Source organism: Schistocerca gregaria, chromosome 1, assembly GCF_023897955.1.
Source record: "Schistocerca gregaria isolate iqSchGreg1 chromosome 1, iqSchGreg1.2, whole genome shotgun sequence".
Classification (NCBI taxonomy): domain Eukaryota; kingdom Metazoa; phylum Arthropoda; class Insecta; order Orthoptera; family Acrididae; genus Schistocerca; species Schistocerca gregaria.
In genome coordinates this window covers 744,212,965-744,228,516 of record NC_064920.1, presented here as the reverse complement: position 1 = coordinate 744,228,516, position 15,552 = coordinate 744,212,965, and the positions used below count along the sequence as shown (strand labels likewise).

General features: G+C 37.9%; 1 protein-coding gene across 1 annotated transcript in view; it reads left to right on the top strand.

Moving 5' to 3' along the window:
• Nucleotides 1–15,552, top strand: part of LOC126267564 (methyl farnesoate epoxidase-like) — a 137,292-nt gene that overhangs the window by 86,620 nt on the left and 35,120 nt on the right. Inside the window, exon 7 of the mRNA XM_049972870.1 lies at nt 13,502–13,619. Coding sequence (XP_049828827.1) covers nt 13,502–13,619 — 118 coding nt within the window. The remainder of the gene's footprint in view (nt 1–13,501; nt 13,620–15,552) is intronic.

Genomic DNA, 15,552 nt, shown 5'->3' with positions numbered 1-15,552 from the left:
TAGTATTATGAACTGGTTACTAAGCGATTGAACTATCGTGCTATACTGCTTGAAGTAAAAGTAAAGGCAGTAGTGCTAGCCAGGAATCATCCAAATTGGAAACTTACAAACACTGCAAAAGAATGGAACAAGAACAGCCCTGAAAAGGAAGGACTTGAAATTGTGGGGAAGTGATATCATTGAAGGAGGGACAAGATATGACAAATACCAGGTGATAAATAAGTGGACATATGACCGATTTGTTGAATCTCATTGTTGTAATGAGAATGTAACAATGAGAATACTTCAGGAGTGGGCTGCAGGTGTAGCATTTCAATATATGGCCAACAAGGATTTTATGTTTGCTGAATCATTATCTTGGGCAAGAAATTTCAAATCAGAGTATAAAATTCATCAATGTCACGTCACTAAATGCGTCTCTCATAAGGAGGTACAAAATATAGAAGATATACAGAAAGTGGCAGCTCTTCTCAGCATGCAAATGACGTCACTTATGACCGGATTTAATTGCGATTACATGATCAACACCGATCAAACAGGATGCGAGTATCGGGTGAACATTTGACGCATGTAATTGCATAAGGGAGAAAAACAAACTCTTGTTGCAGTTGGAAACAAACAGACAAATTTGTACACATTGCAATATGCCATCACAGCCTCTGGAAAAGTGTTGCCTAAGGTTTTCCTGTGTTTACAAGAAATGAATGTTACATTTTGTCCTCAGTTTGCAGAAGAGGTCAATCGTTTAACCGAGTCATTGAAAAATGTTTACATTACCTGCTCCATATCCGGGAAAGTGACAAATGTGATTTACAGAACATTTCTTGAGAATGTTTTCAAACCATACATTTCTGATAACAAGTTTTGTCTAATTTTGGGTTCCTGGAGTGGGCGAATTAACACTACAATATATGGCACAATGTTTATAAATGGCGAGGGTCAGCCAAAATGGTCAGTAAAAGTAATACCACCAAAATGCACACCTGTGTGCCAGCCATGTGATGTTTATTTCCATTGCCAGGTTAAAAACTTTATTTCCAGGCTTCAGAATTGCAGTGTGCTTCTGGAAACCCAGCAGAAAGTACACAACCACACGGGTGCAACAACTACATCTACATCTACATGATTACTCTGCAATTCACATTTAAGTGCTTGGCAGAGGGTTCATCGAACCACAATCATACTATCTCTCTAGTCTCTACCTTTCCACTCCCCAACAGTGCGCGGGAAAAACGAACACCTAAACCTTTCTGTTCGAGCTCTGATTTATCTTATTTTATTTTGATGATCATTCCTACCTGTGTAGGCTGGGCTCAACAAAATGTTTTCTCATTCGGAAGAGAAAGTTGGTGACTGAAATTTCGTAAATAGATCTCGACGTGACGAAAAACGTCTTTGCTTTAATGATTTACATCCCAACTCGTGTATCATATCTGCCACACTCTCTCCCCTATTACGTGATAATACAAAACTATTCACAGCATAATTCATAACCAACTTTCAGCACCGATTTTTCAGGCAATGATACCGTATGCAAGGTACGCATCAAAATTAATTCCCGAAAAAGACGTATTTTTAAATGTAAACCAAGTTTGTTTTCTGCCAACTCTTTGGAAGGAACAGTGTAGCTGTTGAAAGATTGCATTCATTAGATGTTCTTGGTTTTGTGAGTATATTTGTTTCAAATGTTTATATGACAGGTACCATCCATCTAGTTGTTCGAAGAAAAGTGAGGACACGTAACAGTGACTGGAAGAGCCATTGTAAAGTGACCTGGAGTAACATTTTAGTTGTTTACTATCCCAAGAAGTTTGAGAAATTTATTTGTCTACCTTATTATTATCATTCGTTATTGATTTACTTATCTTATTAACCCTTCTATCCCTACCAATTGAGATATGGAAAAATACAAATGAAAAGAAGAACATCCGCTAGGGTTCTCCAATTCCCAGCCAGTTACCTTGGCCATTGCGCTATCAGTGCTGTCGGCAAAAAGTGTTTACCATGTGCGTACAGAAGTGGCAGTTGTAAAAGTTTCTTACCTCGATTTTCTGGAAAAGCAGGCGTTTTCGGACCCCATACCTGATGATGAAAAATGCTCTATTTGCGATTATCTTTTGATCCTGCCAATTTTAAGTCGATTGCTTGTCATAACCTTTAGGGGTGAGTTACTGAAAAACACGGGGATGTTGACCCAAAATTTCTTAGATTCCTTCGTTTTAGGTTGTACACAAGCGACCTGCCAAATTTGAGCCAATTCGGTTGGCCATGTCTGAGACCTTCCCCTTGTAAGATAGGATCACTATAGCAGAGCTTCCACCTGGAAGAGTCAAGACAATTGGTTAAGTCTTTTGTCAGATAATTGGCTCTGAGCACTATGGGACTTAACTTCTGAGGTCATCAGTCCCCTAGAACTTAGAACTACTTAAACCTAACTAACCTAAGGACATAAGACACATCCATGCCCGAAACAGGATTCGAACCTGCGACCTAGCTGCCGTGCGGTTCCAGACTGTAGCGCCTAGAACCGCTCAGCCACTCCGGCCGGCTGTCAGATAATTACTGAGTTTCATGATGACAGTGTTGGAATCTTTGTTTTGCAATGATGGTTTGTGTTCTTGAGTAGGGATCTGGGGTAGGATGGTGAGGCTAAGTTTGAGGTAAGGAATTCTTCGAAGCTGACCAGGTGGCAGTTAGGTAGGGGGTCACAGTTGAATGGATGTATGAACTGAGAAACCCAAAATTCAATGATTAGGTTCCACAGAAGAACAGACACTTGCAATCAAATATACAAACACATAACTACAGTCTCATTGTGTTGTGGCCAAGATGGGCAAGTGGTAGTCTTGAGAATAGCTGGTAGGAACAGAGAAGAATATAGGGATGGTGGTTGAGATAACAGTAAAAATAGTGTGCATGAGAGTCTAAAGACTCAGAAGCCAAGCTAAACGTGGGAGATAGAGTGAAGTAAGAAGTAAGTTGGGTGTTGGGGACAGGAAATGTCATGAGAATAGAGCAGAGGTAATTTCAGAACAAGAAACAACAAATATCTACACCTACATCTATACTTTGCAAACCACCATGAGGTGCATGGCAGAGGGTACATCTCATGTACCAGTTATTAGGGTTTCTTTCTGTCCCATTCTCACATAGAGCATGGGCAGAATGGTTGTCTGAATGCTTCTGTGTGTGCAGTAATTATTCTACTCCTATACTCACTATCCCGATGGGAGTGATACATAGGGGATTGTAGTATATTCCTAGAGTAATCATTTAAATCTGGTTCTTGAAACTTTGTTGATAGACTTTCTCAGGATAGTTTACATCTATCTTCAAGAGTCTTACATTTCAGTTCCTTTTGTATCTCTGTGAAACTCCCATGGATTAAACAAATGTGTGGCCATTTGTGCTGTCCTTCTCTGTATATAATCAATACCTCCTGTTAGTACTATCTGGTGTGGGGCCCACACACTTGAGCAGTATGCAAGAACTGATCACATGAGCGATTTGTGAGCAGTCTCTTTTGTAGACTGATTGAACTTCCCCAGAATTCTACCAATAAACCAAAGCCGACCATCTACTTTACCCACAATTGAAGATTTCATTTGGTCCTACACATCTCCTGACTTCAACCAGCTTATCTGCATGCAAATTTACATTTTAAATTATTATCCATTTGGACTCCAAGAAATTTTACGACAATTTTCTCCTAACAAGCTGGCAAGTAAGCAATAATACATATTTCTGGGCTTTGTAACCATATCTGACAATAATATTCCCAAGGTGGAAATAAATAAGTGATAATGAAGGTTTGTAATTGATCACCTGCTAGTTAATGGTGGGTATCTCATAGACACATTCAAAAATTGTAGAAACACACACATTTCTGATCTCCCACTCTTCTAATTTTGCAAGTACATGCACACTCACACACTTCCACAGCCATGACAATGATTTTATGATTGATGTACATGGATGGATATCTTAAGCTAAAACTGCATGACTAATGTAAGCCTGTTATTATGACTGCAGTATCAATGATTCACAATCAGAATTGGTCTAATCAGACAACTATCTGGATATAATGGTTTGTAGGGATATGAAATGCAATGATCACATATGCTCAGTCATAGGTTTAAAGGTAGGTGACAGATTTAGATTCATTGGCAAGATACTGGGAAAATGCAGTCAGCCTGCAAAGGAGAGTGCTTATAAATTTCCTGTGCATCCCATCTTAGAATATTGCTCAAGTGTGTGGGACCCAACTGAATATGACCAACACAGGATACTGGATGTACATATAAAAAGAAGGGCATTGTGAATAGTCACAGGTTTGTTTGACCCAAGGTAAAGTGCCAAAGAAATGTTGAAGAACCCAAATTGGCAGACTCTTGAAGGAAGAAGCAAACTGTCCTGCAAAAGCATACTTACAAAGTTTCAAGAACCAGCATTAAGTGAAGAATCAAAGAACATACTACAAGAGAACAACCTGATTCAATATTTTTCAGGAATCTCAATCTGCAGAACTGATCAATTATAAACAGGAGCTCTTGAACATAGATTTACCTTCGTAATATTATCATGAACTTTTTAAAAAGTATGACAATGAAATCAGTATTTGAATAAAAGAATAAATAACGCATAGCTCAAAAACAAAACAAAAAATAGTCTATTATGGCAGTTTCCTTAAGTTAACTTATTTATCATGAAGCATAACATAACAGAGAACTATTTTCCATAAACACTTTTAAAGGCATTAATTTTTTTAAACTCCATTGTCTACAATCTGTATTTCTTAGTTTCAGCCTTCTTACTTTCATATATTCAGTTGGTCATTAGGATGCTCGAGGAGTGGATAGAATACATTAGTTCCTAGTTTTCCAATAAGAAATACATATCCATTCAACAGCACCACTGAATGTGCATATTTAGTCCATATGAACCACTTATGAGAGTCGCTGCTCTGAATGTGAACGGGTGACTGAGCTACCAGCACTTCATTTTTGACAATAAGCTATCTGGTTATGACAGCTGGAGTTTCTGAAGGCATGATTCTGCAAGGTGCTTAATTTTGTAAGTGCCTTAGTCTCAAGTGTCAGTGAACAAACAGAGAACATTTTCTACAGCTTTATGATGTACTCATGGGGCCTCAACTCTGTTATGGGTGCCAGGTGTACAAATCACCAAGACCTAAAGATCTGTAAATTTTAATACTATGCACTAGATTACACCAAGCTCCCAAAACCTGACAACAGGTGGGTTAGTGGTGTACTGAGACATCCCCCCATACCACATCCAGTGATGCAATTGGCAGAAAATTATGCAGTAGTTGCGGTACCATAGGGTCATAGGGTCTGCCAGAGCCTGTGGATGGAGTTTACATTTTACTAGATTAGACCTAGTACAGCAGCTTATACGACTAGTTCTATACCTAGTTCCCACAAACCACCTGACAACAAAGCAAAATGTACTAAAAATTTACTAGCTCTTGCTTGATCTGAACTCTAAGGCATTCCAACTGATTCTCCCCAAAACCACATATATGGCTTTTGTAAATGACACACATACTACAAAGCAATTGAGGGCCTGTAAGAAAAGGTTTCAATTCTGAAATGAAGTGCACTGCCACCCAGGAGTGTTAAGAGCCTCATAGTTATTTTTGATATTGTGGAACCACCAGCACCATTGATCAACAAGATTTACATTGGGGATAGTCTTTGTTGTTCCATGGTTTTTCCATAATCAAATTGCCAATATCAACTTACTGAACACTTTCAGTGTTCATGACATGCAGTTCTGATGCTCTAAAATGTATGTGATGTATTCAAGCTACACAACTGCTCATTTGCTCCATCTCCATGAGTGCACTTTAAGCCATACATTGTATGTATCCAACACAGAAACTAGGTTAGCCCAATGGTTTGCTTACAAATGCTGGCAAAAGATGTGATTTTCTGCTTGGAACTAGGTTAGGGGAATTCTAGCTAATAAAGTGGTTGATGTGTTAGCGAGAAAGTCCTAATCAGCACTTACTTCAGCACAATATAACATGCCCTTATAAGTTACCCAGTCGAGGCACAGGAAACAATTTTGGCTAGAAATATAGGACAATATGCTACAGCTGGTGAAGCCAACTACCTTAGTGCACTTCTCATTTCTCAGAATTTTCTGAGTTTTTTATTTATTCACTTTAACAATCTATTAATAAAGCTAATGTTGTGCACTTCTAACAACAACAATAACAATGTTGGATCACTACATGCCATTAGAGATGACTGCCATTGCTGCAGTATTTTCAGATCTTCTAAAAACCACCTTTTACGTCAGTCAAATCATGATGACTTATGGTGGTGTTTGTAAATGTCCTGTTGTAATTTATCAAGCATAATCCAAACACTTTGTACAAGAGTCACAACATTTATAGAACTGAAGTCCGAACGCCTTTAACATTTACAAAAGTCACTAGATGTAAACCTGAATGATTTGTTGGTGTTTTGATTACTCAAAGAAGCAGTGAATAGCAAAATTTCCATTGTGATAAAAAGATACCACACATAGTATATAGGTAGTTGTTCATCTTGTCACTCCTGAATATTTTTGAATATTCACATATTTTGTTTGATTTGCTCTTATGTATAATTTTTAACCAATACCAAGGAAATTTATGAATGCTTCATGATTGAAAATAATGTTGTACAGATCACAATTTAATTATTGCATATTTAAGAGTCATAAAAGAAGGATGTAGACATAGAAGAGATAGTATAATGGTAAGACAGAGATTGACCAGTTTTTAAACTGAAAAGCATTTCCCGTGGCAGACGTGGAACTGAACATAATTTATTGGCTAAGAACTGCAGATTAAAACTGAAGAAAATACTGAAATGTAGGAAACTAAGGAGTTGTAAGTTGGATAAATAAAAATAATCAGAAGTTTTTGAATTTGAAAGGGACCATTAGACAACCATCAACAGAAACAGGGGAAAAGAATAAAACAGGAGATGATGGGTAACTTTGAGAGATGATATTATACTGAAGACAGCCAAAGCTAAAATGGACAAAAAGATAAGGCCTAATAGATAACTTTGATAAGACATAAATACTGAATTTAACTGATGAAAGGAGAAAATATAAAAATGTAGCATATGGAGAAGGCAAAAGCGAATGGAAATATCTAAAAATGAGATTGACAGAGTGCAAAATGGCAAAGCATGAATGGCTTGAGAAGACATGCAAAACTGTAAATGATACATAACTATGGAACAGACAGATGTTGTGTATATGAAAATTAAAGCAAGTTTTGGAGAAAAGAGGAACAGGTGACAGAATATCAAGAGCTCTGATGGCAGTTCACTACTAAGTAGAGAAGGGGAGACTGAAAGGTTGAAATAATATACAGAAGAGTTATACAAAGAAAGAAACTTGAAAATTATATTATGAAAAAGGTAAGGAAGTAAATGAAGATAAGAAAGGAGATACAACACTTCATGCAGGATTTGACAGCAGTTAAGACTTAAATTGAAACAAAGCACCTGAGATAGAGGTCATTTCCTCACAATTTTTGAGATCCCTGGGAGAACCTATCATAACAAAATGATTCCACCAGCGATACAACAAATATGTCACAGGCAAAATACATAAGACTTCAAAGAGATATGTAATAACCTCAATACCAATTAAAGCAGGTGCAGACAGATGTGAATATTGTCAAATCATCTGTTTAATAAGCTCTCATTGCAAAATCCTATCATTAATTATTCACCAAAGAATGGAAAGACTGGTAGAATCTGACTTCAAGGAAGATCTATATTCTTTTCAGATAAGTTTGGGAGCATATGAGGCAACACTGACGCTACAGCTTAACTGAGAAGATAGAGTAAAGAAAGGTAAATTTACGTTTATAGCATTTGTGAATTTACAGAAAGCTTTTGACAATGTTGACTAAAATACACTTTGAAATTCTGAGGTTATCAAGGATAAAATTACTTGGGTGTAACACTTTGTAGGGATATGAAATGAAATGATCAGATAGGCCCAGTCATGGGTAAAGTAAGTGGCAGTCTTCCACTTATTGGTAGAATACTAGTGAAATGCAATCAGTCTACAAAGGAGACTACATACAAATCATTCATGTGGCCCATCCTAGAATATTGCTCAAGTGTGTGAGACCTGTGCCAAATAGGACTCACTGGGGATATTGAATGTGAACACAGAAAAGCAGCATAAATGCTCAAAGATTTATTTGACACATGAGAGAGTATCACAGAGGTGCTCAAAGAACTGAACTGGCAGGCTCTTTAAGACAGAGATAAAATATCCCAAGAAAGCCTACTTGCAAAATTTCGAGAACCAGCTTTAATTGGAGACTCTAGGAATGTACTACAAGCCCTTACTTATTACTCCTGTAGGGATCACAAGGACAAGAGATATTTAAAACAGTCATTCTTCCCAAGCTGCATACAAGAAACGTATGTCCTATTACAGATCAGATTTGCGAAGCTGGTAATCTGCATGAATTGGGTACAGGAAGGTTTTTCATTTTCCCATTCCATTACACTATGGGTCCTGATTTTTTCTCAGTCACAACAGGTGCTCTGTCTCTAGACACAGACTCAAAAATTCCACAACAAACCTACATTTTCTACACTAAGAGAGACACATCCACTGTGTGACTGCGTGCCTGCAATATCTACACTTTCACAGAGTGATAAAGAATGGGAAACAATGTCTTTACAAAGTTTTTGCAAGCTGGTTCTGAAAAACTTGGCCATAACTTGTACGAGAAGTATGACTGTCATGTTTGATAACAAAACCACATGAAAGTTTTCTAGCTGAATGCACATAAACCCAGAACACTGTTGTCAGTATATACCCACCAGAAATCTCATTCCTACAGAACTGTCAGTCCTATCCAGAGGCCTCACCATCAGCCCACACTCAACTTCAGTCATGCTGGACTCGTACATACATACATTAATCCTTGTTCCATAGATCATGAATATGACATTTTGTAATGATGTGGAATGTGTCACTCTGTCAGACTTTTAATACTATTTGGCAAATAACCAAAGATTTTTGTGGTAGCATAATTCACCCCTTTCTGTGCCAAAGCGAGATTTAATCCAGAATAGTGAATATCATCCTTTCTTCTAGTGTTGTAGCTATGCACTTCGCTGTTATTTATGAATTGGGATGGGTTATTAATGACATATCTCATAAGTTAATATATGTATTGCAATGGTAGTGTGAATAGCTCGAGTTTCTTAGATAAATGTCTGCAAGGTGATCTTGGATGGGCTCCAGCTATTATTCTGATTACACGCTTTTGTGCATGAATACTTTCTCTCTTAATGACAAATTGCCCCAAAATATGATGCCATATGAAAGCAATGAATGAAAATAGCCACAATAGGCTAATTTACTGATATGTATATCACCAAAATTTGCAATAACCCTAATAGCATAAGTAGCTGAACCTAACTATTTCAGGACATCATCGCTGTGTTTCCTCCAATTCAATTTCTGATCAATGCACACACCCAGAAACTTGGAGTATTCTACCTTAGCAACAGACTTCTGTCCATAGTCTATATTTATCAATGGTGTTATGCCTTTTACTGTACAGAACTGTATAAACTGTTTTTTCTCAAATTTAGTGAGAGTCCATTTGCAGAGAACCACTTAATAATTGTCTGAAAGACATTATTTGCAATTTCCTCAGATGATTCTTGCTTCTCAGGTGTGATTACTAAACTTGTATCACCAGCAAAAAGAACTAACTTTGCATTTTCATGAATACAGGGTGGTGAGTCATTGATATATATTAAGAACAATAAGGGACTCAAGACTGAACCCTGTGGGACACCATTCTTGGTACCTCCCTGGTTAGAGGACTCTGCTGGTTTTTGTAGACTATCTGTACTGTTAATTTCACCCTTCTGCATTCTTCCAGATAAGTATGAATCAAACCATTTATGCACTGTCCCACTCAACCCACAATACTTAAGCTTATCTAGAAAAATTTCATGATTCACACAATCAAAAGCCTTTGAGAGATCACAAAATATTCCAATGGGTGATGTTCGGTTGTTCATTGCATTTGCATCTGTGTGTGTGTGTGTGTGTGTGTGTGTGTGTGTGTGTGTGTGTGTGTGCACGGTCGCGCGCGCGTGTGTCTTTTTCCCCCTAAGGTAAGTCTTTCCACTCCTGGGGTTGGAATGACTCCTTACCCTCTCCCTTAAAACCCACATTCTTTCGTCTTTCCCTCTCCTTCCCTCTTTCCTGATGAAGCAACCATGGGTTGCGAAAGCTTCAATTTTGTGTGTGTTTGTGTTTGTTAGTGTCTCTATCAACATACCAATGCTTTTGTTTGGTAAGTTACATCATCTTTGTTTTTAGATATATTTTTCCCACATGGAATGTTCCCCTCTATTATATTCTTTTCATTGTGTTTGATAAAAATAGTCTTCCTGTGCTCTCGGTTGCCCTGTTTCCCTTTTCACAATATTCAAAATCGTTTTAATTTTATTAGCAGATGTGCTAATCTCAGACATAATGCACATACTCCTGGACTTTTTAATAACTTTTCTTAATACAGTGCAGTAGTTTTATAATGTTTCATTGTTTCAGGATCATTATTCCTCCTAGCTATAAGATACATTTGCATTTTCTGTTTACAAGATATTTTTATCCCTTTAGTAACCCATGGCTTTTTACGTGGTTTCTTACAATTATATTTCACTGTTTACTTATTAGGGAAACTGTTCTCAAATATACTCTCAAAGGTATCATGAAATAGGTTAAATTTTAAATTAGCATCATGTTCTCTATACACTTCATCCCAGTCTAAATTAGCATCATGTTCCCTGTACACCTCATCCCAGTCTAACTGTTGCAAGCTTTCCCTAAAATTTTGAAGTGTTAAATCATTAATGCAATGCACTACTCTGGAGGACTGTTTTGCATTACTGTATGGAGCTATATCATTTACTTTAACTAGCTGTGCATCATGATCAGACAGACCATTCTTAATAGGAAAAGTTTTTATTTGACTAAATTTATCTTGGTCTACAGAAACATTATATATCAGGGTGCTGTTTTCCTGTACCATCCAAGTAGGAAAATCAATAACTGATGTGAAATTGAAAGAACCAAGTAATACTTCAAGGTCAAGCTTTCTATCGGACTCTTTCAGAAAATCTACATTGAAATCTCCACAAACAATAATTTGCTTTTCTTTGTCTGACAGGTAACACAACAAAGAATCCAAGTTTTTCAAAAATAGTTGAAAATTTCCCAATGGGGTCTATACATGGCTACAATTATAAAAGTGCCTGTATTTAGTTTAAGCTCACATACACATGCTTCTATGTGTTGCTCTATGCAAAATTTTTTAGTTTCCAAATTTTTCAAACTATGACTGATTTTAACATATATGGCAACTCCTCCTCTCTCCATAGTGTCTCTACTTACATGAGCTGAAAGCTTATATCCACCGTCATTTACCATTTCCATACCGGTGACTATATGATGTTCAGACAGGCATGGTACATTTATTCCACCCTAAATCTTCTATACAAACAAGAAGTTCATCTACTTTGTTTTTTAATCCCCTGATATTCTGATGCAATATTTTAACATTATTTTTCACTGTACTGTTATGCAAATCTTGTGATATTTTCACATCTCTAGTACCTGCCTGTCTGAATTTTTCGTTAAGCTTAATTTCAATTGATTTAGGATGATTGGATACTGATCTTAGCCTAAAAGAGTACTCTCATGAGTTTCAGTGCCCCTCCCCCCTGCCTTAAAGATTCTGCTAACATCCCAGCCAGTTTACCTTTCCATTTCCTATTGAGGTTCAGGCCATGCTTTGTGTGAAGTCCCACCTACCAATACCATCACCAGGAACCAAAACCTATGCTTAACAAAGTAGCTGTCCGAAGCAGCTGATCTAGCTCTATATTGACCTTCCTGACAGAGCAGTTCAATTTTGGCCAGTCATACCGCAAGAAAGTAGGAACCAAGTCAACATTTGTATGGTTCATTGCAGATGCTATTTTTACCAGGTCACACTCAATATTGTAGCCCTGATCCCTGTCAATACTGTTTCCCGCTCCACCCACTACCACAACATGATCCTTCTTTGTAAAACCTTTGCACAATGATCCTACATCCTCTATCACTTGGCTAAGACATTCACTGGGCTTGAAAATACTTGTGACCTGTCACCTAATTTTTCCTGCAAAATATGGCTCACGCCTCTTCCGTGGCTACTACCCAACAACAGAACTTTCCTCCTACTTTCTACTTTTTTTTTGCAACAGTTGGTTTCCTAGTGAAAGTCTGTTGAGTGCTGACTACACTCACATCTGCTTGAGCCTCTTTCTTAGCTGATTGAGATAGCAAGGCAAATCTATTGTTTGTGCCAATGATGAAACTGTCTGATACTGTTTTCTTTCTGTGGCTACAACTTCCCACCTGTCTTCACCCTCTTACCCACTTAACCGCATCAGTTCCTCCCTAGCACTATCCAGTTCAGCCTGAAGGGCTCTAATCTTCCCTTCCTGTTCCACTATTTTCCTATCCCTTGAACATAATCTGCAATACCATGGAAGAAACCCATTTACTTCCCTGATTCCCATGCCACTACATTCAGCCCAATGTAACCATCTGTCACGACAGTTGCCCAGAACCCCAGAACTGACTTTCCTACAACAGCTTGAACACTTCTTGCTCATGGTTGTTTACAATAATTTTTACTAAATTTATCTAGGCAGTAACAATAATATTCTCTTACCTACAGATCACAAAAGCCACTAAAGTTATGTGGAACACTAATATAAGTGTATATGTCAAAGACTGCTCTACTTCTACCAATTTCTGCAGTGGAAACACTTTTTTGCTACCAATCCCTGGTACCAAACGGAACTAGCTCCACCATTAAATGTTGGCTTTCTCAGTTTTTTCTACACCCACCCAGTTGTGAGCCCCCTTCCCACCCACCCACCCCCCCCACCACCACCACCTACCCACCACCTGGTCAACTTGAGGAATTCTTTAGCTCAAATTTGGCCTCATCATGCTTCCCCAGGTCCTTTCTCAAGAATATAAACCATCATTGCAGACAAAGGCTCCAACATTATCATGATGAATCTTAGTAACTACCTGACAAAAGGCTTCCACCAACTATTTGACTTCAAAATCTAAGATGTGATGATAATCTACTGGAGTGTGCATAAGGGTGTAATTACTATAAAGAACAAAATCTCTATAGTTGAATTATAATGTTCAGCTCTTTATTTATGTGTGTATCCACTGTCTAACAAATAAAACTATATGATTAGCACTTGTATTCATTTATTCTCTTTTTGTATTCCATCCAACATTTCCCCCTGTTGTATATATTTTTAGAAATCTTAAATAGTTCTGTAAATTCTTGTTTCCTTTTTATGTTTCAATTTACTGAAAATATATATGTGTTAATTTTCTTGTATTTTAGGATGCCATATACTGAAGCAGTTCTAATGGAGATACAGAGAAGGGTAAACACTGCCCCTACTTCTGTTGCCCATCGAGCTGTTTGTGATACAGAACTCTTTGGATACAAAATACCAAAGGTAACAGAGCCTGATAGAAGGAATGGTGTTGGTAATAGTTTTATACCTAACATTTAGATACCATTCACAATATTTCCGAATGATCTGATGCCTTTGCACTCATGTTTCAGCCAGACTGAATGACACTTGTATTTCACAAAAGTTAATTTAAGGTCTACAGCTCACTGCCTAGTGGTTAGCATTGCTGTCTCCAGATTTTGGGGTCCCAGGTTTGATTACAAGCTGGCTCAGAGATTTTCTTTGTTTGAGTGTTGGATGTTTGTGTTGCAATGATAGTTTTATCTCATCTTCATGAACATGTACAGGTCATTGAATTTGCATCAAATAGAAAGACTTGCACAAGGCAGTTGAACAATCCGAGACATGGTCTCTTGGACAATAAAGCCATTCAATAATTTAATTTATGGAGTTGTGGACAACTGACTGACTCTCTCTCTCTCTCTCTCTCTCTCTCTCTCTCTCTCTCTCTCTCTCTCTCTCTCTCTCTCTCTGTCATGATCATTTTTCAATTAACTCTCCAAGTGATGTTATCTATCAGTGAATATGAATAATATTTTTGCTTTTTCGTATTGCAAAGGCTAAGCTTCATTGCTAAAACCATTATTCAGTCTTCAGCTTGATAATTTTGTTAAATCACTACCCTCTTCATGGCTTAAAAGATTTGTTCCCTGTGTTTGCCTGATCCCCTTTTACCAAGTAATTTGCCTTCAAAAATGCTTTTCACACACGTTATGTCCAGGCATATAGCTAGAAAATTTTGTCAGTCTCTCTTCTCTTTCCTTTCAGCCTTCTTCATTTATTTTTGTTAGGACTTCTTGATTTGCTTCTCTACGGCTCCACCTCATTCTAAGTACTCTCATCCAAATTCACATTTTCATTGCTGATTACCTTTTTACTTACTGTTCAGTTCTCACCATCACAGAGTAGCACACCACAGACAAAATATTTTGTAAATACCTTTCTTAGTCACGGATCTGCTCATTGAGAGACTTATCTTGATCTGGAACACTTATTCAGAAAAGGCTGCCCACTATGTAGTTTTCCATAGTGTGCTTGTTATGTCCAACACTGATTGCTTGCTAAATAGCAAAACTGTTTTATCTGCTCCATTTAACATATTCCAAGTGTCATATAAGTGATGATAAGCTGACCACTCTTTCTTGTTAGTAACAGTTTTGTTGTTTCAGCATTTACGTTAACTTTACACTATTACAATGTGACTTCCATCACTTTCTGTATTATGTTACATTCTTTTCTGTGCCCACCGCTACAGCATTACAACAAATCATTTGCAATGGACTGTTCCTTAGTTTAACTGACTCCTTGTTTCCAGAATAAGATTTTCACTCTGTAGCGGAGTGTGCGCTGATGTGAAACTTCCTGGCGGATTAAAACTGTGTGCCCGACCGAGACTCGAACTCGGGACCTTTGCTTTTCACGGGCAAGTGCTCTACCATCTGAGCTACCGAAGCACGACTCACGCGCGGTGCTCACAGCTTTACTTCTGCCAGTATCTCGTCTCCCACCTTCCAAACATTACAGAAGCTCTCCTGCGAACCATACAGAACTAGCACTCCTGAAAGAAAGGATACTGCGGAGACATGGCTTAGCCACAGCCTGGGGGATGTTTCCAGAATGAGATTTTCACTCTGCAGCTGAGTGTGCGCTGATATGAAACTTCCTGGCAGATTAAAACTGTGTGCCCGACCAAGACTTGAACTCGAGATCTTTGCCTTTCGCGGGCAAGTGCTCTACCATCTGAGCTACCAAAGCACGACTCACGCCCTCCTTGTTGTTCTCTTTTTTAAGATGTTAGTCCTTTTCTCAATTAACATGCAATATATCACTTCTGGCTGCAACAGTCAGTGATTGCTGGTCATTATTGTGAGCAACAGCATTTATTTTCTGCCTTTGGGCCCCATGAACTGTTCTC